The 24,042-nt window shown below is 34.9% G+C and overlaps 2 protein-coding genes across 6 annotated transcripts in view; both read left to right on the forward strand.

Moving 5' to 3' along the window:
• The window catches only part of Camta (Calmodulin-binding transcription activator), a 182,078-nt gene that overhangs the window by 44,855 nt on the left and 113,181 nt on the right, over positions 1-24,042 (forward strand). For all 5 annotated transcript variants that reach the window (XM_053754066.1, XM_053754064.1, XM_053754067.1 and 2 more), the window contains exons 2-3: positions 2,275-2,408; positions 19,151-19,242. In XM_053754066.1, the coding sequence (XP_053610041.1) occupies positions 2,333-2,408; positions 19,151-19,242 (168 nt within the window). In that variant the 5' untranslated portion in view covers positions 2,275-2,332. The remainder of the gene's footprint in view (positions 1-2,274; positions 2,409-19,150; positions 19,243-24,042) is intronic.
• Efr (ER GDP-fucose transporter) lies at positions 12,074-13,857 on the forward strand. The gene is made up of 2 exons (XM_053754071.2): positions 12,074-12,209; positions 12,699-13,857. The coding sequence occupies exon 2, from the start codon at positions 12,706-12,708 to the stop codon at positions 13,720-13,722; it is 1,017 nt and encodes a 338-aa protein (XP_053610046.1). The 5' UTR covers positions 12,074-12,209; positions 12,699-12,705; the 3' UTR covers positions 13,723-13,857.

The raw sequence follows: 24,042 nt of genomic DNA on the forward strand, positions 1-24,042 counted from the left end.
TCTAATATGCATTTTATTGTCGAGCGCAGGCGACGAAAACTCGCCCCGGTCACGGAGCGACAGCAAAAAAGATACAGTTAATGTTGTGTTGGCTCGAGTTGAAGTGGGTCGTATATCGATGGGATATTGGAACGTATGAGTTCTTGATTATAGTGTGGCATTGTCTTGTTCCAGATTTTTAAATTTACAGTTTTGTCGATGGTTTCGATGCTCATAATTAGTCAAGTTTTAACTTTACATGTTTGGATCTTCACACATAACTTTATTGATAAATAAAAGAATTCAATAACCACAGCTATATACAAGCTCTCCTAAAAAAGGAAGATATTTATTTTGAGATTACCCATTTTTATTGTACAGTCAAAAGCACACGAACCTACCCAAATTCATTGCAAACTATTACAACGGTAATAGGGACAGGGTAACTTGACACGCGGTCGACTGTACACCAAATCAAATCGAATCATTTCTTCAGAAATTAGACCTTCACAGGCACTTTTTCACGTCAAATTTTATTATTAAATAGTAATTTCTCACAAAATACCTTATTAAAGTATTATTTTATGTGTACTCAAACAAATGAACGATATAGGGAAATTACGTTGTTCATATTACTTGAAAAATATTGTAAACTGTGTGCGAAAATTTTTTTTTGTTGTCGGTATAACGTATAAACATTGACAAAAGTTTCGTAGCTTCGTAGCAGGCCTACGAGTTGCGACGTGCAAGTTTGATGGCGCTCGTATACGACACGTGCGACGCACGTTAGTTTCTATAACTTTATTATATAGATATATATTGTTAGGTTATATTCAAATTCAAATTCAAATCATTTATTCAGAAATTAGACCTTCACAGGCACTTTTTCTCGTCAATCTTTATATTTATAGTTATTTCTCACAAGCTACAAACTACTGGTAAATTATATACAGTCGGAATGTATAAATACATAACTAGTCCAAATGTCACTGTCAAGTATATGTTAACTTCTGCCATGTATATGTCAAAATCAATATAGCTCTCCCTCTCTCGCTTGTACTCCTTCATTACGGTGTGTTTTCTTGTGCTTCAAATGAATCTACTTCAATCGAACTCCTGTTCTTTCTTTTATGCCCAAAACCCATCGTATATAATTGTTTACATGGAAAAAAAATATCGGTGGTGGTCTAATGACTAAGATGCCTGCCTGTGAACCGAAACTTATCAGGGTCGAATACTACTCACGCCCCATGAGTTTGTTTACCAATTTGACTGATGCATAGAGTAATTTTCATAGATCACGACTTGCTTCCAGTGAAGGAAAACATCGTGAGCAAAATTGCACACTTGTGATCAGACAGATGGTTAACTAGTATGTATGCGTCTACCTGCCACAAGATGGCGGTAAGTAGTCGTAAAAGTAATGTCAGATGCCTTTAGGCTACTTGAATAAAATCTGACGCCAGTGTTAGCGATATAACACACTCGATATGATGTTGTGGTGGATTGTTTGATGATTAAACTATGCTGTTGTCGCATTACGAAAAAAAAAGTATCAACATTATTATGACATGTATATCTAAATTATTATTGGTATTTTTGTCTTTCATTTGATATTTATTCATATTTGACTCATATATGTTTTTGATATTTATGAGTCAAATATGTTTAAGATGTTTTTGATTACAAACACATGTTTATTCTTGATTGATATTGATATTTGCCTTCTGTGTTTGTTTATACCTACAACGTATTACGTACGTTGTCATTTGGAAATTGATCAAAATATATTTGTTCGTTTTCTGTTTCTTGTGTTATAAAATATAGTATCATTGAGTTAGTATCCCATAATACAAGTCTCGAACTTACTTCGGCGCAAATTCGATCTTTGTGATTTGCATTTATATATTTTTTATTTTACCCTCTGTACTAAACGCATATCTCTCTACCGCGTATGGAAAACTTCTTCATAGTCGTATTCCTCATGGCTGAGGGTCGTGGTCATTACGTGGAATGAAACACACATAACAACTTTCTTGGCATTATTAATGGAGTGGTTTCCCTTCTCCATTTCACACACAAGTTAATAATCAACAAGTGTGCAGCTCTCCTCAAGATGTTTTCCTTCACCGGAAGCAGGTGGTGATCGATGAAAACTACTATACATGAGTCAGATTGGTATACAAACTCATGTGGCACTAGTAGGATTCGAACCTGGGACCTTTCTTCTTACTATTACACCACCACCGCTTCGTAAGGAAATCACATGACACTAAATCTAATGTTTTTTTACAGGATCACAACTGAGTCCACATACCCCTCGTCTAACAATGCCGATCGTGTAATCATAGTAATGGCGGGTTACGGGCGTCACGCGGTGTACACGAGCGCGTACCATGCGCGCGCGCCCGTCGTACCACTCAACGCAAGTGAGTATGATTCTATGTAATGTTAGACGAGAAAAATCACAAGAACACAATACATTAGATGTCCCATCTCTACGGAGTGCTAACAGCACTAATGCCCTGCCGCGATTGGCCGACGGCACGCGGCATTCAGAAGAATTGTCATTCAAAACCCGACATTTTTTCTATTGCTCTTTGTTAATTAGATTTATTATTTGACTCTGTGTTATATCCAAGATATATTGTAATTGAAATAAAGTCTCAGTTTCATTTAAAGCTCTCTAATAGTAAATATGTGTCGTGACACATATTTAAAGTGTAAAGTGTGTTTAATAAACATTGCTAATTTGTGCCAATATTTTCTTTTGCGCGGAAAATTTTGAATATTTTTTTTTCTTTTCGGCCAGTGCTCATTGAGGTTTGACATTCAGTGGGTTAATAATAATTTTACTTTCTGGATTTTTTCATGTGTCGTGACACATATTTACTATTAGAAAGCTTTAAATGCCTAGCGGCGAGCTGCTAGGCTATGATCGTCACAAAGCGTAGACTAAAAGCTAACTGATTAGTATCACAACTGTCTCTACTTAACTCTCGTATCCCACGAGTAGTCACGCTGGCGGGCTACGGGCGTCACGCGGCGTACACTGGCATAGTCCATGCAAACGCGCCTGTAGTATCGACTTCATAAACGTATGAGCCCACTGCTGAACATAACCACATAACATATAAATCTGTGAGCATAACACTAGTTTTGTGCGCCATCCTTCTCGGCTCTGTGCTTCTATCGTCCACGTACGCTCAGCAACTTTATAAACTATTATATACTAATAAGAATAAACGATTTTATTTACATTTGTAACAATTTTTTCTTCATTTATGTCACGTAGCTCCACCCTTTTTACCATTTTCCGGTTCCTAAGGTGTGACTGGCAGATATTGCCATATGGCATTAAGCCTATACTTGTTATTAACTTTTTAAGTTGTGCAATAAAGTTTAAATAAATAAAAACATAGCTATTACTTTCAATTGACTTAATTTAGTATGCGTTTAAACAGAGAGAGATGGCGAAAGATCGTAAAGAAAGCTGTGTCCGTCTCCAACGGCAACATGGACACCTCGATGTGGCCACGACCGCTCTGCCAAGTGCGAAACGACAGGGAAGAAGTATGCGTTTCTCTGGTCAGGGTAGTTGTGAAATTTTACCTGCAAGATTTGAATACAGAACTAAATAAACGTTTGTAAAAATAGAGGAAATTGAAAAACACACACATATACGAGTATATTTCAGTGACCGTTAATGGACCTGTTGACGGCCTCCGTGGCGTAACGGCCATCGTGACGTTGCGATGATTTAATATTGATACCCTGTTGGCATAATCCTTGTCATTTGTTATAGGTTTTATTTCTTTTAATAATAGTTTAAAAGTTTTTTTTTCTTCGATAGCTAATGTATGACACACGCAGATTGGTAAACAAACTTATCTAGCTCGAGTAAGATTTGAACCTGGAACCTTCCGATCACAGGCGGACGGTCTTAAACGATCTTACACATAACGATTTACGCATAACAATTTGAAGCATAATTAACCTAACCTAAAAGTTAATTAGGTATGCCACATTTAATTATAACTTAGACCTTACTTTATGCGAAAACCGGTATGCCAAAGAACAATATGACAAAAAAATATATTAAAAAATAATAATTAAAATTATATATAAATAAAATAAAGTACCACGCATTACGTGTCCATTCCTGTTAAATTAAATCATAATAAAAAATCTAAAAAGACGTTTTAATTTTTTTTTTGTAATATCAGTAGATAGCACTGGAGCTGATCAAATGGAGATAATGGATGATGGCCTTTACCCAGCATTGGGACACTCAGGGTAGGTTGGAATTGAAATAGGCAAAAGCAGACAGTTGTATAATAGTATAATTAATAAGTAAAATACAAACCCTTCAAGGGTCTATAAATAATTTAAGATATTTTATTATATATATATATTTTATTATTATTACACCGTACTGTAGTACGTGCCGATATCGTTATGGTAATGAATGAGTCCAAATGTGATTTCAAAATATCAAGTGGAACAATAATTTAAAATTTTGAATTTAGAATGAAAGAAATAAAAATCATGCCAGCGCGCACGCGATATGACTAAAGAGGTCCATAATGCGTGGCCGTTACAAATAAATATAGTATCACTTTGGAATTTTAAACCAACACAACACCGTATATATCTTTCACTTAACTAATAACAGCATACGATTCAATATTTATCGACATAATTCTACGTGTTACGATTTATGACACGTTGCCAGCGTGTCTGACGTGAAAACGGCCACGTAATAATTAAGTAAATTGGTTTTGACAGCAGAGGTTGGAACTATATAAATAGAAGTGCCATCTATTATTTACATATACAAGCTTTTGCCGTGAATTTCCTACGTGAATAGTGGCGTACCGAATGTCCTTCCCCGTAATTCATACTACATGTACCTATGTAAAATTTATAGAATATTGGTTGAGTAAATAAAACGCGAAGAGGTAACAAACAAACTTACTTTCGCATTTATAATATTAGCCAAGATACTCCCGGAATTCATAATGGAGTGAAGCCTGGAAGTAAAAGCTAGTTACAGATAATAGTTTTGTTTTATTATACTTAATTAGCACAACCCTCAACAAGGACTGAGACTAGGAAGAACAAGGTCGATCGATTTGTGTTGTACAGTCAACAGCACATCAAGTTATCCTGCATGAACCTGTGTAGCGCGGTAATAGAGGCGAGTTTGGCAATGAATTTGGGTACTGTTGACTGTACACCCGACGGTCTAAACTCCTTACGTTTGCGTAAATATAGCTTTATAAATATACGATCCGGAGCTGTGACGCCGCGAAGCGCGAGGTCAGCTTAAAATATGACCTTAAAATTTGACATGGTGTTTGATATTCTAAGTAGTCAGACCAGCTTGGCACATATATATAGTCCTTGATAGAAATATAGACATCGAATAAAGATATAGTCATATTATTAATGTGTGTTTGTCCGTTTTTCATGTCAAAATGGAGCAACGAATTGACGTGATTTCTGGTGTGGAGATAGTTGCGTGAGCTGGAGACCGTCACGGGTTACTTTTAGCCGCGGGCGGAGCCGCGGACAATAGCTGGGTCAAGATATGTTTTTCAGCTAACAAACAGCACCCATACAATACCGACCCCGTTTATAGTTCTCCTTTACCGAAACGAGCTAAGTTATTCAGCACATTACCAAGTACCTGAAGCTGTTCACATTCATGTTCAACTTGGTATGCGTTTATTGCATAGTTGTCTGAACCAACTAGTGCATAGAACGGAGCGTACGAACGTTTGTCACTGGCCAGTAATTAATAGTTGTCTGGCCGGTTTTGTTTTTAAACTAACACTTTTTAATGGGACTTAAGTAGAACAAGATCTAAAATAGTCTGGATTACACTTTTTATTGAAATATCGAAAAGAATACATAATATTTTTATTATAGAACACTGCATGTTCTAATTAATAATACTATGTATTTATTTATTGTGTATACGACTACTATTGTCACTTTATAGCAGTACTTTTTGCGACTTGAATAAAATTCACTTCATTTATTGAATATTTTTATCAACAGTTTTTTTAAAACATTAAATGATTTTTTTCGACAATAAACGCATGGAACACTGTGGGTATCGTTGTTTTTCTTAGTATCGAGAGTGTCAGTAAAAAAATACCGTGTTTTTGATCCACCATTAACCCTTATTGATAAAGTATTCCCCTTCACGATGCAAGGGTATCGAGTTTAATCAAAATATTGACTGGTGATCACAATTTCATGGAAATTTATGCAAACTCGAGCGCGACTAAGCAATCTCCTTAATGAAAACAGCTGAATTATGACATTCAGGCCACTTTTAATTTGTTTTTAATAAACATTGCTAATTTGTGCCAATATTTTCTTTTGCGCGGAAAATTTTAAATATTCTTTTTTCTTTGCGGCCAGTGCTCATTGAGGTTTAACATTTTGTGGGTTAATAATAATTTTACTTTCTGGATTTTGGCGGAAAGAGCTGGTGTTTAATTGTTCACATTTTTAAAATTTTAGGCCTGTATTGAATCTTATTCGGAATAAATAATGTGAAAATGTAAATAATTACACATAATTAATTACAAATTTACTTTCAACAATCATTGTACATCTTCGAAGCCACACTGGTAGGTCATAAATGTTCCAAAATACGATTTGATTTTATATCCATTATTTTGTAGTTGACATTAAATTATAACCTAACAAACTTGTTCCAATTCCCCAAAACAGTCAGTAATGACGATATAATGACAGTATCGCAAACACTGCCACTTTCTCACGATCCATTTAGTTTTGTACACTCCTTATCAACATTGATTATACTTTTTCACACTTATTTTCCGAGTATCAATCATACTTTTTACCGCCAAAACGCGAAGGTTCCTAATTCAAAGGGCCGCGCGTCAACAACTTTTTTCAGGCATTGATATACTAGCATACAGCCATAAATCAAACTAATCTATGTTGCATTATTATTAAACCATAGACTAAAAAATATACTAGCCGGTAACATTCGAAAATGAATCTACTGCAACAGGCAAAAAGGTCTAAAACTGATTGACGGATGGTGAGTTATTTTGTTACTGGCTGAAGTGACCAAATATATTTCTTATCTTTAGAAGATGAGAAAATGGGGCGAGTTTTTTGTTATTCTTTTGTTTGGGAAGCTTTAGAGGAATGAGTACTTTGAAACATTTGTTATAAAGATGGTATTAGCGTGGGAATAGCGTGTAAGATTAATTGATTTTTCATTGTTTTGCTTAGCTAAGTGTTTAAAAGTTGCAAAATCAAGTTTCCTTTGAATGTAGAGTCAAATACTTAATTTCTTGAAAATTCTTCCATATGTTTTATTTTTTTAAACGTTGGCTTTTTATCTTATTACCTACATAATTATCTATGCAAAAGCTTGGTTGTGTGTAAGTCAGGATGTTTGTGCTAGAATTTGTTGAATTTGTTATTCAGTGTGTAGTTGTACGTGTATGTATTCACTAGATGATTGGTAGTTACAAAAGTCATGTCAGATGCCTTTAGGCGACTTGAACCAAATATGATGTTAGCTGTTAGCGACAACATACTCGATCGATAAGAAAGAGAAAGTGTTGCCAAAAGTAAAGAAGAGAGGAGCTACGTAAGAATATTTTTTAATCTGTTCGGCTAAAGTGAATTTCTTAGTTCAACTTTAATAAAACATGCTAAAGTGGATCCGAAATTGCAGCCAACTATCAGACTAATCACTAGCGACACCTACACTAACCTATCTCGACACGGAAGGGGTAAAAATCCCCTTCAAGGAGGTTATATCACACGAATTAATCAGATTCTTTCCACTTCAAAGGGATTTTGAACTTTATACTTTTAGTGCTAAAGTTGATATTTAAACGAGGAATTCTCATTGGATAACCGTCGGAGAGCTGTGTTCGTAATTCAATTATTACGCGCGGACGCTTCGTACTAACGACCGTTTGGATATAGGCCATAATTTCTAGTAATATGGCCTTCGACGGTCTAACTTTTTCTGAAAAATTCGCGCGCGATACCATTGATTTTTACAATGTTTTAACTATTCTGCTTTACGTTAATAGGCGGTTGTGAAAGTTATGTCAGATGTCTTTAGGCGATTTGAATATCTGACGCCAGTGTAAGCAATAACGTACTCGAAAAGATGAAGTTTAATGAGGATATACTAATATTATAAAGGCGAAAGTTTGTGAGTATGTTTGTTACTTCTTCACGCTCAAAAGGCTGGGTAAATTTTTATGAAATTTTGCATTGAGGTAGCTGATACCTTGGATTAACACATAGGCCGAAAATACGTGATTCCTACAGGATTCTCAAGTAAAAGTTCACAGTAAAATCTTAAGTATTTTTTAAGTATTAAATAAATGACGAGCTGTTTCACCTGAAATTATTTTTTTTTTTGATAAGTAAATCTAATTAGTTAAAATTTACGAATTGATTTTAGGGCTAGTTACGCAAATATTCTGGCGAATTGATAAAATTTATTGTCGAGTCCTGGTAACTAAAGGTAAAGGCGTTTCGTCACAGGATATATAAATTTGATCTTTGCACTCAAGTAGAAAAGCACTAATTGTTTCACGATGAGCAGTTTAGTGCTGAAGTTAAGAGTAAAAACGTTTAGCAAAGTTGAATTTTCATTGTTTGACAAAAAAAACCATATAACGACTAAATCGGCAAGATCAGTGCCAAGTCACACTCCAAAAAAAAAAAAATAAAAAAAAATCGAAAATAACATAAATTTCCAAATTGTATCTACAAAATTTCCCGTGTCCGGCGTGCCGGCACCGGACCGTGAACCGGGATGACGCGCGCAATTTCATCCGCGACATATAAGTAGTACAAAGCTCAATTACGCTTTGCAAGCGGCCGCCCGGCCGGCTCAACTGCCTTTAGCCTTCATTAGTTTAACGAAATGTTAGTAGTTTGTAATTTTTAATTAAAGCGCTTTATACCCATAGACTAGCGCCATCACATTTTTTTTTTCATAGAGAAAAATTAAAAATTTACGATACTAGCGATGGTGTTGTTCTTTATCAATAAAATTATTAAAATCGCCTATCGATATTCGATATTAGGTCCTATCGATTCTGTACTTTTTGTCTCAAACTATCGATAATCTGTCGACGATTGTTGACTATCTAGCGGCAACACTATTTTCTATTAATAATAAATAAAAGAAAATGATACAAATCTGATGGTGGCGCTGGTGTGCAGTGTGGTACAAAACGCCTTAAGCAACCAGACTAAATTTAGATTTGATGCCAGAACCAGACATCGACTTTCTCATAAAGTTTGATCGCTAATAAACTCAGAGGTACACTCAAGCTGAAAAGTTGCTTATCTAATGACATTATTGCGTGTTTTTGACAATAATTGAACAATGTTCTATTATTTTCTCAGCATCAAGTGATACGTGTAAAAAAACGTTTTTTAACGTTTTAAAAGTTTTTTTGTACTTAACTGCTTGCACATTCCAACTTAGGTAATATAGTTGTACTAATAGCCAATTTTTTTTTTTTTTTTCTTTTAAACTTTTTTGTTAGTTGTGATTTTGCCCATAAATATGTTGTTTCTATACACATGTAATTGGAATACAATCTAGTGCCTAACTTCTTTGTGTATCAACAAAAAAAAAATATAAATTCTTTAATTTATAAGATTGGGCTCTGATTTGATGACCGGCTGCCTGCCTCTTTGGGAATGCTATAGTTGCATTTCAGATTTCAAAGCTTTATAAGTCTTATTATGACATCCACGCGAGGATATTTACATCTTCCTTACTAAAGGGATTCGTTTGTTTTCGTTGAAATGAAATGAGAGCTCAGTTCTCGCGCGGCCCGATCGTACTGCGACCCTATTTTGTTCGATTGTCTTTATTATCATAACCGCCGCCAATATTCGTAACCGAATCAATATTCGTTTTAAAAATAGACAAAAGCTATTAGTTTTTAAAATATTTCAAAATTCGAACCCTTTCAAAACTATTTGGTTATACAACTTAAGCGATGGCAACTGTGTCACTGTTCCTCCCAAAAGAATAAAACGATTTATAATAAAATATTAACCGAAAAAGCTATAGGGTTGAAGATGGCTGGGATGTTTTAGAAAAATGAAGACTCCGGACCTCAGGTTTTAGATTAAAAGATTGTCTGAAACGTGCCCTGCTTTGTAATGGTTAAGGTATCTGTCTAGAACATTTATTATGTTCGCTTTATACGATACTAGACTGAATTTTGCGAGTGAAATATTGTGCATTTTACTTCTATGCTGGAGTGAAACACATTGAATGGGGATACTAGCTGATTCTAGTAGATACTCAAGTCTCTCTTTATATATAGTCGTATTTCTTCATAGCTGAGGCTCATGTTAATTGCGTGGAATGAAACACACACAAAACTTTCTTGGTACTATTAATTGATTGGTTTGCCATTGCCTTCTCCATTTCACACACAAGTTAATTATAAAAGCACAAAGCAATGACCGTTTTTAATGTACAGATATTTGGTAGATTTGAAATTGATATTAAAAATTTCCAAAATTAGATTTATAGGCACAAGACGACCCACGACTTTGTGAACAAAAAGCACGAAAAAGTAAACAAACAATATGTCTCAGAGTGATAAGATTTAATAGCATAATAATTATTCTTACTAACTCCTTAGCGTCAACTGAATAGCGTAACTCGGGACTAAAAACACTGTAGGAAATCTGCGTTATTTTCTCCTTCAATTATAAAAGTCAATCAAGGGACAAACTCCTTTAGCTCCATTAGTTCGCCGCCGCTTGAAAGTTCACAAAACGCATCTAAAAGTAGTTCATGAATTACTCATTCTAAAATAAAAAAGGCGATATTTCACGTTGGTATAATAATGTAGGTATAAGGTAAATTTCATACTAAGTATGAGTGAGACCGAAACCAAATAGGGAATCTAGATTTTATTGGATATAATGCGTAGAAGTTACAAGTTGTGACTTGTAACTTATCCTTGCGGTAAACAAGCTAAAATCGTCATTTTTCTTTTGGAAATAGGATTCGAAATCCTGTGCCCTTGTTGGACACTATCAGCTCCTGTCAACCTAAATCGTTACCCTTTTCTAGGAGCTTAGGTTTCCAACTTATTGTTATGGTAATAATCTGTAATAAACCTATTTTTATAGCTCGTCTATGTTGTAGTATCCGATGTAGGTTGTACCTCTAAATTGTTTTTCGTTATTGGCTCTTTCGGGTTGACAAGATTTGAATTTTCAATAGCATTTATCAACTTTGCAGCTGTCACTAAGTATAAATATATTATTTGCATCTTCTTTGGTGTCAATAAAAAATAATATAAACATATTATAATAATATTATTAGCAATAGGCTTCGATGGTATGGTTATGAGAAGGGAGGAAAATAATATTGTTAGAAAGGTTATGGATGTGAAATTGAATGGGAAAAGAATTAGGGGCAGGCCGAAGAAGAGGTGGATTGAGTGCATTAGGCAGGATATGGCTAAAAAGGGAGTAACAGATCGGTTAACATCAGACAGGGAGAAGTGGAGGAGACTGACATGAACATAGGCTGATGATGAAAAAATAATATTATCACTTTATCAACATATTCGCTTGCCTATTTTTAGGTTGCGCGTGAGAAACTTATCTATGATTTTAAAAAAATATTTGCTTTACCACTTTTAAACAAATAATTTTCCCTAACAGATAGCTACATAAAAAATAACACAGATGTTAGAAATTGATTTAAGTTAGGTACCTACTTTCAAGAATTCAATACGACTTATCCTTTTAATTAAATTGATGACTCCAAGTTATGAAAGTAGGTAAGTTTTTTAGGATAAAAGTAGTTAGTTACCCATGGTTTTTTATTCAGCAAATCAACAGACGAGAAAAATCTACCTATTGAATATTTTATTGAAAGATAGGTACTTAAATCAAGAAAACAATTCACCTAGATTGACATAGGTACTAACGCCATCTATGTATTGAATTTAGCGCCAGCTGTTTGACCGACGCGGCTGACAGCGCATGCGTACTTGTTTCGAGGCCACGGTCATGAATACACACAGATAGTACGCACACTAGCGCCCGTTGCGGCGAATACTGAACGCGTTGCTGTCACTCTTGTCAATATAACAAATTATGACATTGTGATATTTGTGTTTATCTATCATTATCCCACGGAAATACATTTAAATGTAAGTATTTACCTTAATTAATACTGTTCTTTGTTGTATGTTATGTGTATTCTGTTAATTTAGTCGAATGGTGCCGTGTTAACAATATAACCTACCAGTTTTGAGTGTGCATGTGTGCGTGTCAATAGAACGCGAGTCTGTTATCGTCGTGTTTGTTATCATTATCATAATGTCTGTCATTTTATTATTGGTAATTTTTCATGTATTTACTATGTAAATGTTTACATTTCTGTTGATTTCTTTGCATAATTCGTGACAAGTGTTACTGAAAGCATTTGTCCGAGGCATTTTTTATTTCTTAATATTTATAAATTGTTTTAATGAAATAATTTTTTAACGATTTTGACTTATTTTTTCACTGTGCAAAGAAGTTAAAAAAATAAATAACAATTAATCTATATTAATATTCGTTAGTGAGATGTCATAATTCACATTACATGATATTCAACCCAATTGGTTTATTTACGAATGACATAAATTATATTTCAGATTCAAGATGAATATCAAAGCAGCGCTGGCCGTGACTATGGTCTTCGTTGGATGTTGTTCCAACGTAGTCTTTCTAGAAATGGTTGTGAAAGAAGACCCCGGAGCGGGGAACCTCGCCACGTTCCTTCAGTTCCTCTTAATAGCGTCCATAGGATTTTGCACCGTCGGGAAATTTGGGACTGCTAAAAGGAATATTCCCTTCAAACAATACCTCATACTAGTCGGATTCTTCTGGACGAGCAGTGTTGCCAACAACTACGCCTTCGACTTCAACATATCCATGCCTTTACACATGATCTTCAGAGCTGGATCGTTAATGGCCAATATGGCCATGGGCGTGTGGATTCTTAAAAAGAAATATTCATTTTTGAAATATTTATCAATTTTTATGATCTCTGCTGGCATAGCTATTTGCACTATCCAATCAAGTGGCGATGTGAAAGCGCCAAGAGAGACTCATGAAGATGCAGCGGAAGAAGAAAGGTTGAAATTCATTGATTGGCTGTGGTGGTGTCTGGGAATAGCCATTCTGACATTTGCTTTATTCGTATCAGCCAGGATGGGCATTTTTCAAGAATCTTTGTACTCAAGACACGGAAAACATCCTTGGGAAGCGTTATATTATACACATTTGTTACCACTTGTGTTTTGGCTTCCCACGGCATCGAATTTGATTGGTCATGTCAAGTTGGCGACGGAAACCCCATTGGTTGAATTTCTAGGCTTCATTTTGCCAAGACAAGTGTTGTGGCTCATATTGTATGTGTTGACACAAGGACTGTGCATTAGTGCTGTGTACGTTTTGACAACTGAAAGTGCGTCTTTAACTGTCACTTTGACGGTGACGTTGAGAAAGTTTGTGTCATTATTATTTTCTATCGTGTATTTTAAAAATCCATTTACTGTGGGCCATTGGGTCGGCACGTTCTTAGTATTCTTAGGCACAATGATATTCACTGAATTGCTACAGAAGTGTGTAGCATTATTCTTACCGAAAGAAGAAGAAAAGAAGAAGAAGAAATAAAGCGTATTTCGGACTAGCTCAATTTTTAATAATGTATACGTTATATGAACTTATTTCTAAGCGAATGATTGTTATATTTTGTTACATTATGTAAAATGAAATCAATGGAATTATTTTGGAATTATTTTGAATTACGTATCATTGTTACGTATTATATTCATCTATCACAGTTTACTTATTTTGGCACAAACACTCAAAAAGGCTAGTGATTGTGAAAGTTAAATTTTACTTTATAATTTGTACTATCGGATTTATATTAAGTTGAAATGGTAAAGTACAAAAAAATGGCAAAAGATCGCAAAATTATATAATGTAAGTATATTTTTTTGTTATGGGAATGGAAAAAATATACTTATTTAATTTTTCTATGTAATCAACAAGTAATCAAGATTATATATATATATAAAAAGTTCACAACAATAAAGTATAGTGAATCATATCTAATTAGTTTATCATGCCATAATGAGTATAATTTTGTTATCATAGTGTTTACGTAATTAATATGACTTGTTAAAAATTACTATATTACGAAATATGAGGAATGAGTTTTTTTTTTAAATAACAATAATATTGAACAAATTGCAGAGGTAACATCTGATCAAACCAATATAAAATATATACTAGCAACCCGGCCCTGCTGTGCACGGTCTAATAGGTACGTTTTCTATGTATAAACTCTTCGGAATCAATTGTCTAAATAACAGTGAATATTACGTCAAAATCCGTGTGGTTTAAAATAAGCATAGAAACAAACGGCGTATATATATATATATATATATATATATATATATATATATATATATATTATATATTTAAAATGACGCAAACATAACATGCTGCTCTGAGATTTTATTATTTATGACAATATTAATTTATTCCATGAAATTTAATAGGTAATAAATTAATTGACGATTTAATATTTTCTGAGTTTTTATTTCGAATCACACTTAAACTAGATGTTGCCCGGGGCTTCGCTTCCGTGGGAATTTTGAGATAAATTACACCCTATAGCAATCTTGGATAATATATCTTTCTAATGGTGAAATAATTTTCGAAATCGGTTATGTAGTTTCGGAGATTACCCACCTCAAACATACAAATTAACAAACGCTTACCTCTTTATAATAAAATATACTTTATTTTAAAGACTTGCGATATACATTTTGTGTATAAGGGCAGTGACACTGTTTCATGTCTTTTCCTATCCTTAGACACCGAGGTGTAAAGGTCGATGTACCCGACTTTATTTAATAAGAATATCTGCGATACTAAATCAGCGTTAAATAAACCATTGGCTGCGGTGACCACTGCCCATCAGGTGAGCTACTACATGTCTGTTTGCAAGCAGACAACTCAGTAGTTTAAAAAAATATCCCATGTCCTAAAATAGATAAATATTAACAGTAAAATGCAGAGTCATGCTTGCACTGCAAGGTAAAAACTATTTAGTGGTTACTTCTTTAGGACCAAGTGATATTGATAATAACCATGTCTAGTGTTGTGATTATCGCACCGGCAATCACAATTATTTTTAATACTAGCATTTGCCCGCGACTTCGCCCACGTTAGTTGTGCGTCCGCTAATAACTCATTATTGTCCATATCTCGGGATCTAAGCAACGTATCGCGATGAAACCTATACCAGATTTTAAGTTAGACCATCTGATTATACGACTATGAAAACCGCATTAATATCAATTTAGTAGTTTTTGCGTGACGCACGAACAAACGTACAGACATAGACAAAAATTAAATAAATATGGAATTGTTTTGGCTTCTATTAGTCCCGAAAAGAACCTCAAGATAAGAAGAAATGAAATCTTGAGGAAAAAAATACCTGTTCCTATATCTGATCAAATAATACCCACTACGATCTTACGATAGCTTTAGTGAAGTATGATGTCACCATATTACATCATAATATTTGATACGATAACACGAGTCATGCCCTAAATAAACTCCGAGTTTACTAATTGTGTTTTACAACCAATCGAATAGATCCTAGGTTCGAATCCTACTCGTGCCACGTGAGTTTGTATACCAATCTGACTCGTGTAGTTTTCATCGATTACCACTTGCTTCCGGTGAAGGAAAACATCGTGAGGAAACCTGGTTGATTATTATAAATGTATGTGAAATGGAGAAGGCAATTGGCGAACACCTCAAGTGCCAAGAAAGTTGTTGTGTGTTTCATTCCACGTAATGATCACGAACCCCAGTCCCATTCATTTGTAGAATTTCAAAAAGTAAGCCCTCTTAACACACGCACGTGTTTATTAGCCTATATACTTCTATATACATAATATGACCATCGAGTTTCCCAACTCAACACTTTAGATACCTATATACAAAAAAAGTTATAAATAAATTTTATCATAATATCTGTTTATGTTCAACTAGCTCATGTCTTTATATGATCCCTTGTTGAAACTGGGGTTTTATGAATTTTTCAGAGCAAATATTATGTTAATAAGTTATCTAAATAATAATACAATTCTTTTTAATACTCGTATTCCTTATGAATGAGCGTCGGTCAATACGTGAAAGACACACACACACACACAACGACCTTTATAAATTAAAAAAATGCCCATCAAAACATATAGACATAATAACGTACCTAAATTACCAAAAAAAAGGTAAAAATACTAAATCACAGAGTAAAAATAAATGTAACCCGTGTACGGCTCAACACGGATTTAAAATGCATTTTATGTGTTTAAGCAAAGAATTCGGCCAAATTTAAAATGCGAGGACATAGGGTTAACCGCGTCGTAAATTAAAAAAAAAAGAAATAAAAAAGGACTAGAGACGGCAAAAATATGCCTTGGACCGAGCGAGATAAAAATTAAAGACGCAGCCGCAGCGAAGTGTTAAATTTATTTCAGCTATATTTTTCAGCTAATAAAAGTCTAAAAGTCAACATTACATTAATGTAGAATGAAAAGTCAATAAATATTTTTTTATTAAATCGAATAAATTCTAATAGGTAATTGATATAATTAAAATATCAATAAATTTTATCTATTAAACAGAGTAAGTGAATTCTAATATAAACATTTATGAATGATCTAAAAATACTTTTTTATACATTTTTTTTAAATTTACAAGCCCGTATGTTAATTGCGATATAATACTAGCTTTTTGCCAGCGGCTTCGCCCGCGTAAATTTTTCCGAGAGGAAAGTTACCCTATATGTCCTTTTCCAAACTACATGTATACAAAATTACAAGATGATTGGTCGAGTAGATTAAGCGTGAAGAGGTAACAAACAAACGAACTTACTCTCGCATTTATAACATTAGTAAAGATTATTCTTGAGAGTTTTATACTTTAGAGTTAAATAAGTATGTATAGTAAGATCAACTTTCATGTCTAAATACGTGTGTTATTTATTACTAGCTGCACCCCGGGGCTTCGCTCTCGTAGGAATTCCGGGATAAATGGTAACCTATGTGTTATTCCAGGTTATTTTCTACCCGTGTACCAAATTTCATAACAATCGGTCCAGTAGATAATGCGTGAAGAGGTAACAAACAAACAAACTTACTTTCGCATTTATAATATTAGTTGGGGTTCTCTCGGATAGATCTTAAAATTTGTCTCACACGTTATCCGTTAGCTACGATTGGCCAAAATTAGTGGCTACCCGACCAAGAGCTTTCCTTGCGGAAATTCCAGCGCCGTACTAAAACACAAAGTTATTTTAACACCAACTGCAAACAAACAGACTAAATTGGACCTTAAAACAAGCAGCACAAAGATGGTGTACATTTTGGGGACGTTGCACTCAAATTTGGGGAGCCTTTAAGCGGACGCCAGTGGAATTTCAACAAGTTGGCCTGTCGTCCTCAGTGCACTATCTGTTCGCGCCGTTCACTACTTTAAATTGAGAGTAATAAAGGTTATTATTGCTTGAGATGAAGCTTAACCCTTGCAATACCGACAGTCTTGACGAATGTTGCCAAAACTGGGCAGTTTTCACCTCGTTCGCACCGGCTTTTATTGTTTTATTTACGATTTGGTTTATTACGCACCTGCAGGTGGATGTGAAATTTAAAATTAACTTGTTAACAGTTATGTGTGAGAATAAAATTAATGTTTACATAAACTTTATGAGAAACCATTTAAGAACAAACTTTACCATATAACAAATAGGTACGTACAGTTAACAACACATCAAGTTACCCTGCCTATGGCGCGGTGAGTGTGCAATGAGTTTGGGTAGATTGATGTGCTGTCGATTGTACATACCATAATTTTAATAATAGGGTTGAAATTTTATTTTGGAACATTTGAAACAATTTTTATCCAATTTCATTTCAATTCATTGCTGGTTTGACAATAAACCTTAATTTTGAATGCAAATCTAAAATCTTTTGTATCTCTCAAGAGTTTCACGGGCCGTAGCCCGGTCCTTTGAGGCTTGCATGGGGACATGGGTCCAACATGTAGAGGCATTGTGAGATGTTTGATCTAAAATGGTGCGGGGCATCATCCAAAGCATGCTCGCAAGCACACCACGGAAATTAAATCATTATTATTATTATACTTTTATAAATGTTTTCTCCTTTTTTTAAAAAAAATAAAAATAAAAAATAAAAAAGGGTATACGCCTCATACGCGGGCCGAAGCCAAGCGTAAGAGGGAAAAGTTTTATATGCTGAAGGTAGACGTGAGGGTAGACGAAGTTAGGAATTTACGTGTGATTCGGCATGTGTTTATTATTCATTAATTTATGCACAAAACGTAAAAGTGAAAATACAATACTATAAAAACCGTCAAAACTATTCCAATAGTGATCTCGGCTACTGGAGTTGTTCCTAAAACCCTACATAATAGTCTCAAATATCTAAATATACACCCCCTTACTTACCTTCTTCTTCAAAAAGCTGCCATTCTCAATACTTGCAGAGTCGTTAGAAAATTTCTTTCTTTAGAATAATAATTATTAAAATATCTTTGCTTGGCCAAAAGCCCGTGAAGATATTTAACGTCCCCTAAAAGGGTGAAAAAATAAGATATATGTAAATATATATATATACATAATAATATATATATATATATATGTTGGACCCATGTATGTCCCCATGCAAGCCTCAAAGGACCGGGCTACGGCCCGTGAAACTCTTGAGAGATACAAATAATAATAACATAATAATTGACGACCTCGGTGGCGCAGTGGTAAAGCTTGCCTCTGAACCGAGAGGTCCCGTTTTCGATCCCCGGTCGGGTCATGATTGTAAATGATCTTTTTCTGATCGGCCCGGGTCTTGGATCTATATATGTATTTGTTATAAAATATAGTATCGTTGAGTTAGTATCCCATAAAACAAGTCTAGAACTTACTTTGGGGCTTGCTCAATCTGTGTGATTTGTCCTAATATATTTATATTTGGCCTGATATATTCAACATATTAATTTGCAGATGGCGAGCCCATCAAGTTGCCTGAGAACCTGGAGAGTCTGCCGCGAGCCGAACACTTCGCCGCGCAGCGACACCGCTGGAACACTAATGAGGTTAGTTGATTTAATGTAAGGGCTCTGATTGCGCGTCATTGAAACGTAAAGATCTGTGTCTAATGGACAGATCATACACGTGCTGCGGCGATAACGGAGCGATGACATTCGCCGAGCGACCAATTTTTTGTCCTGTCATGGCCAGTCTGATCATGACAGCCAATTGGTCGCACGGCGAATTTTGACTGCCATACGCAATTATCTTTATCGTTTAGCGAGTCAGCTCTTATCAAACATGACAAGGAAATCTTGTGCGATCAACGATTAAGTGTGGGTTGCACCAGTCACCGTTGACGTTAATTTTAACCTGTGAAGAAAAAAGCAAAATCAAAGTCAAAACGTCGGCGGCGCGCAGGTAAAAGTTAACGTCAAAGGCTGGTGCAACTTAAGACAAATATTACTAAAATGAGTAACCAAATGACATAGAATATTTCCAACGTAGGTAACTAATACAAAACGCCAGAATAGGCGTCGTTAAACTGATAAGCACATGATGATCGACGAAACACAGGTCCCGTTTCTTCTCGCGTATTTAATACGTGTTTCTATTTCATGTATGAGAGAGACGGAAGATATGACGATGACTATTGTTTTCTCTCTCTACTATTATTATTATTTGTGTCCATGGAATTAGTAGTTACTGTACAAAGTACTTACTAAATCCATGTTTGCGTCAATTTTGTTTATATGGAATGTCATGTCTATTGTACATTTCTTGAGAGACAAAATCTCCGTTGAGCCTGAGAAAGCTTTAGGATAGGCTTAGGTAAAATTTATTGTGGTATGTACCTGAGCGAACCCGGGATAGGCTGCTAGCACTTAAAACTTTACAAGATTGGTTCTAAAACCTAATATTCTATGCTCATTTTCTGTAAAGTAGTTGAAATTGGATACATATGCATGTAAGATAATATAACGTTCATTATTTCAAAAATCCGAAATTCTTCAACTTACGATCATATACTCGTATATGAACACACTAAGTGAAAACAAAATAAGTAAAGTCTAAGTCTTACTTAAATCGTTAAAGTTCTATTTTGCCCCGATTCGTTGTTGGATTAACTTGAACCCAGTATATAACTTACACAAGCTGTAGTTAAGTTACCTGTTCTAAGTTAGATAATGAGCGAGTTAATCTAGTTTCATAATTAGCGAGGCTAAGTGGAGGGTTAACTTGTAGATGTATTTTATAGTTCGGTTTAAGTTTTAATTGAAATTTTGACTAAATTTGTTTAGCTTTAAATCACCTATAATTTACAATCGATATCACGAAGGAAAAAGTAATTAATTTTTTTTTATTGACTCGAAATAGATATGTTAACTTTAAAGTGCGCAGAAAAGCGTAAATTACGCCATTTTGTCTAATAACTGCCGGGTAAGTACTCCTTAAAACAAAATCGGCAACTCGGATTTACTCACGAAGGGTTTTGGTGGATGGGAGTTTATTACATGTAAAGGAGTGCAACCCTAAATAATATTATTTTCCAAAATCATACAGCACAATACAATACAATCAATTACAATCAATGAATATCATTGTGAATACATCTACCAAATTTCAATCTTATAGCGACGGACATGACAACACCACAAGGTTTCCGTTTTTGCCATTTGGCTACGGAACCTTAAAAAGTGCCCCGTGTTGCCATGTATTCATCTATTAAAGATGTGAAAAATAATATCAAGCCATGTAAAATAAAATAAATCAGTATAAAGCTGCGCCCCGGGCTTCGCTCCCGTGGGAATTTCGAGATAAAAAGTATCCTATGTGTTATTCCAGGTTATGTTCTACCTGTGTACCAAATTTCATAACAATCGGTCTAGTAGATTTTGCGTGAAAGAGTAACAAACACACACATACATCCAAATTAACTTTCGCATTTATAATATTGGTAGGACATCTCAGGTTCTGTAAAATAAAATTCAAAGCTCTCAACTTTATTATGACTAATGCATATCCTTTAGGAAGATCGTTTTTCACCGCGGCTGCTCTTATCTACGACATTATTCATTCGGCCGCATAACTTCCAAGTCAATTTCTCATAAACTGCCGATACCATATCAAGCTGTTTTGGAAAACTGAACAAATGTTGTAATAGGTACTTAGGTTCCATTGCAGAATTGAATTTAAAATTTGAAAAATAAAATAGTGTGGAAAGGTTGATAGACTTTTTGATTTATTTGTTTACCCGCTGCGCCCCGAGACTTCGCTCCCGTGGGAATTTCGGGATAAATAGTACCCTTTGTATTATTCCAAATTTCATAACAATCCATATATTAGATTTCGTGTGAAAGTGTAACAAACATACATACACATCCTCACAAACATTAGCATTAATTAACTTCGTACGTGTAAACAAACTACTCGTAGAGACAAACATTGTTTATATTAGTTTCTTTCCGCATTTCTTCTCAGCAGTGATGGTCGTTCCGAAAAGATAAATAATGATTTTAGACGTAGACAAATTCAATATAATTTAAAATTTGACGCGAAACAGTGTCTTGCAAATTTTGAATACATATAATACTTTGAAGTACGGAGAAGGACATAGGGTACCTTACATCGATAACTGCTCTATAAAATAACTGCTCCCGTGGGAAATCACGCGGGCGAAGCCGCGGGTAAAAGCTAGTGGTATATACAGGACAGGGCCTTAACAGAAGGCCGGGTGAAACCATTCTTAATTGTCCTGTAGGGAAATTACAAAGTCTTCCTTCGAAGCATTTTATTGCTATGCGATCGATTGTTCCTCCTCGTAGCCTATTCTTTTTTTTTACCGGCCAGTGAGAGGCGAGGACCTGCGAACATTTTAAATCAATTAGTTTTCGAAGTTAAGAAAAAGAAAATCTTTTGGTGAATAATTAGAAAGTTCGAGAAGTAGATGAGACTGTAGTGTCCATTTTTAACCCGCGACGCAAAAAGAGGGATGTTACAAGTTTGACCGCTAAGCGTGTTTCTTTCGGCATTTCTTCTCAGCAGTGGTCGTTCCGCAATGCCAGTAGTTTGTACCTTGTGAGAAATAACTACTATAATAAATATATAGGTTTAATTTCTGAATAAATGTTTTAAATTTGAATTTGTGTCTGTGGGTGAACCGATTTCGATGTGTTTCTTTTTTATTTCATAGCAAATTTTTATGCGGTGGTTCTTGTGTGTTTGAATTCCAATCGGTGGCGCAGCGGTAAAGTGCTTGCCTCTGAACCGAGAGGTCCCGGGTTCGATCCCCGGTCGGATCATGATGGAAAATGATCCTTTTCTGATTGGCCCGGGTCTTGGATGTTTATCTATACATGTATTTGTTATAAAATATAGTATCGTTGAGTTAGTATCCTATAACACAAGTCTAGAACTTACTTTGGGGCTAGCTCAATCTGTGTGATTTGTCCTTATATATTTATTTATGTTCTTATTTTGTTTTTTTTACCAAATAAACAGTTTCTTTCATCGTTAATTATATTGCTGGATGTATATTTATTTAAGAGTATTTGTCGGTAAGTATGTTATATAATTGGTTTGTTTGTAAACTCTTTGTTGCACAAAGAAAACAAATACAAATAAAACCGACCTTGAACAAGTCGAATTGGCTCACGAACGGTTCATGAAGGAAAAATGTATAGTTAACTTTTACATATTGAAAAAAAATCTCCAAACATTTACCGAAGTGTAACTAATATTTAATTTAGATATCTATATCTATATATAATGAAACTGTAAGTGGGATATTTCCGTATATCTCTGTACATAGGAGATATTAAAGAAATATGTGGTGCTTTTATCTATCTATGTAATGGATGCCAAAACAATTTTTTTTTTAATTTTTGCCTGTCTGCCAGTCTCTCTGTCTGTATGTTTGTTCGTGTATTACGCAAAAACTACTAGATTGAAATTGTTGCGGTTTCCACAGTTGAACAGAAGACGGTGTAACTTAAAATCTGGTATAGGTTTCATCGCGATACGTTGCTTAGAATCCGAGATATTGACAAAAATAATTTATGAGCACATACGCACATAATAAACGCGGGTGAAGCCGCGGGCAAAAGCTTTCTTTAGCATCCGATGCACCGTTTTACCCCAATCTACCCGGGTAATACCATTAGCAGGGTTTATTTACGTACACTCGCGTTTTATTGGAGGGTAAGCACGGGTAGCAATGAAGGGTGAGGAGTGGTGACCGTTTGGACGTTTGGACACTATAAAGTCAAATTGATTGGAGGGCTTTGGAGGAAGGTAAGGTTGTGTTAAGCAAGGGACTAAAATAACAAAAAAATATTTATAGTTTGTTTACACCACCCTTACTATACATAGTTCTCCATATTGCCGTTCCTATATAAATAACTAGCTGGCCGGGCCTACCTACTAGTACTTTTTATTCCCGGGTATTCGGGAATTTCGGGATAAAAAGTACCCTATATGTTATTCCAGGTTATATTTTTGACGACCTCGGTGGCGCAGTGGTAAAGTGCTTGCCTCTGAACCGAGAGGTCCCGGGTTCGATCCCCGGTCGGGTCATGATGGAAAATTGTCTTTTTCCGATTGGCTCGGGTCTTGGAAGTTTATCTGTATATGTATTTGTTATAAAATATAGTATCGTTGAGTTAGTATCCATAACACAAGTCTCGAACTTACTTTGGGGCTAGATAAATCTGTGTGATTTGTCCTAATATATATATATATAATTTATTCTACCCTTGTACCTAATTTCATAACTATCGGTCCAGTAGATCTGTGTATCTATCTTACATTTTTGGGAAAAGCTTGGTAACTATGAAAAGTAATCAAATAAATTATAATTTCAAACA

Source organism: Plodia interpunctella, chromosome 13 (genome assembly GCF_027563975.2).
Source record: "Plodia interpunctella isolate USDA-ARS_2022_Savannah chromosome 13, ilPloInte3.2, whole genome shotgun sequence".
Lineage (NCBI taxonomy): Eukaryota > Metazoa > Arthropoda > Insecta > Lepidoptera > Pyralidae > Plodia > Plodia interpunctella.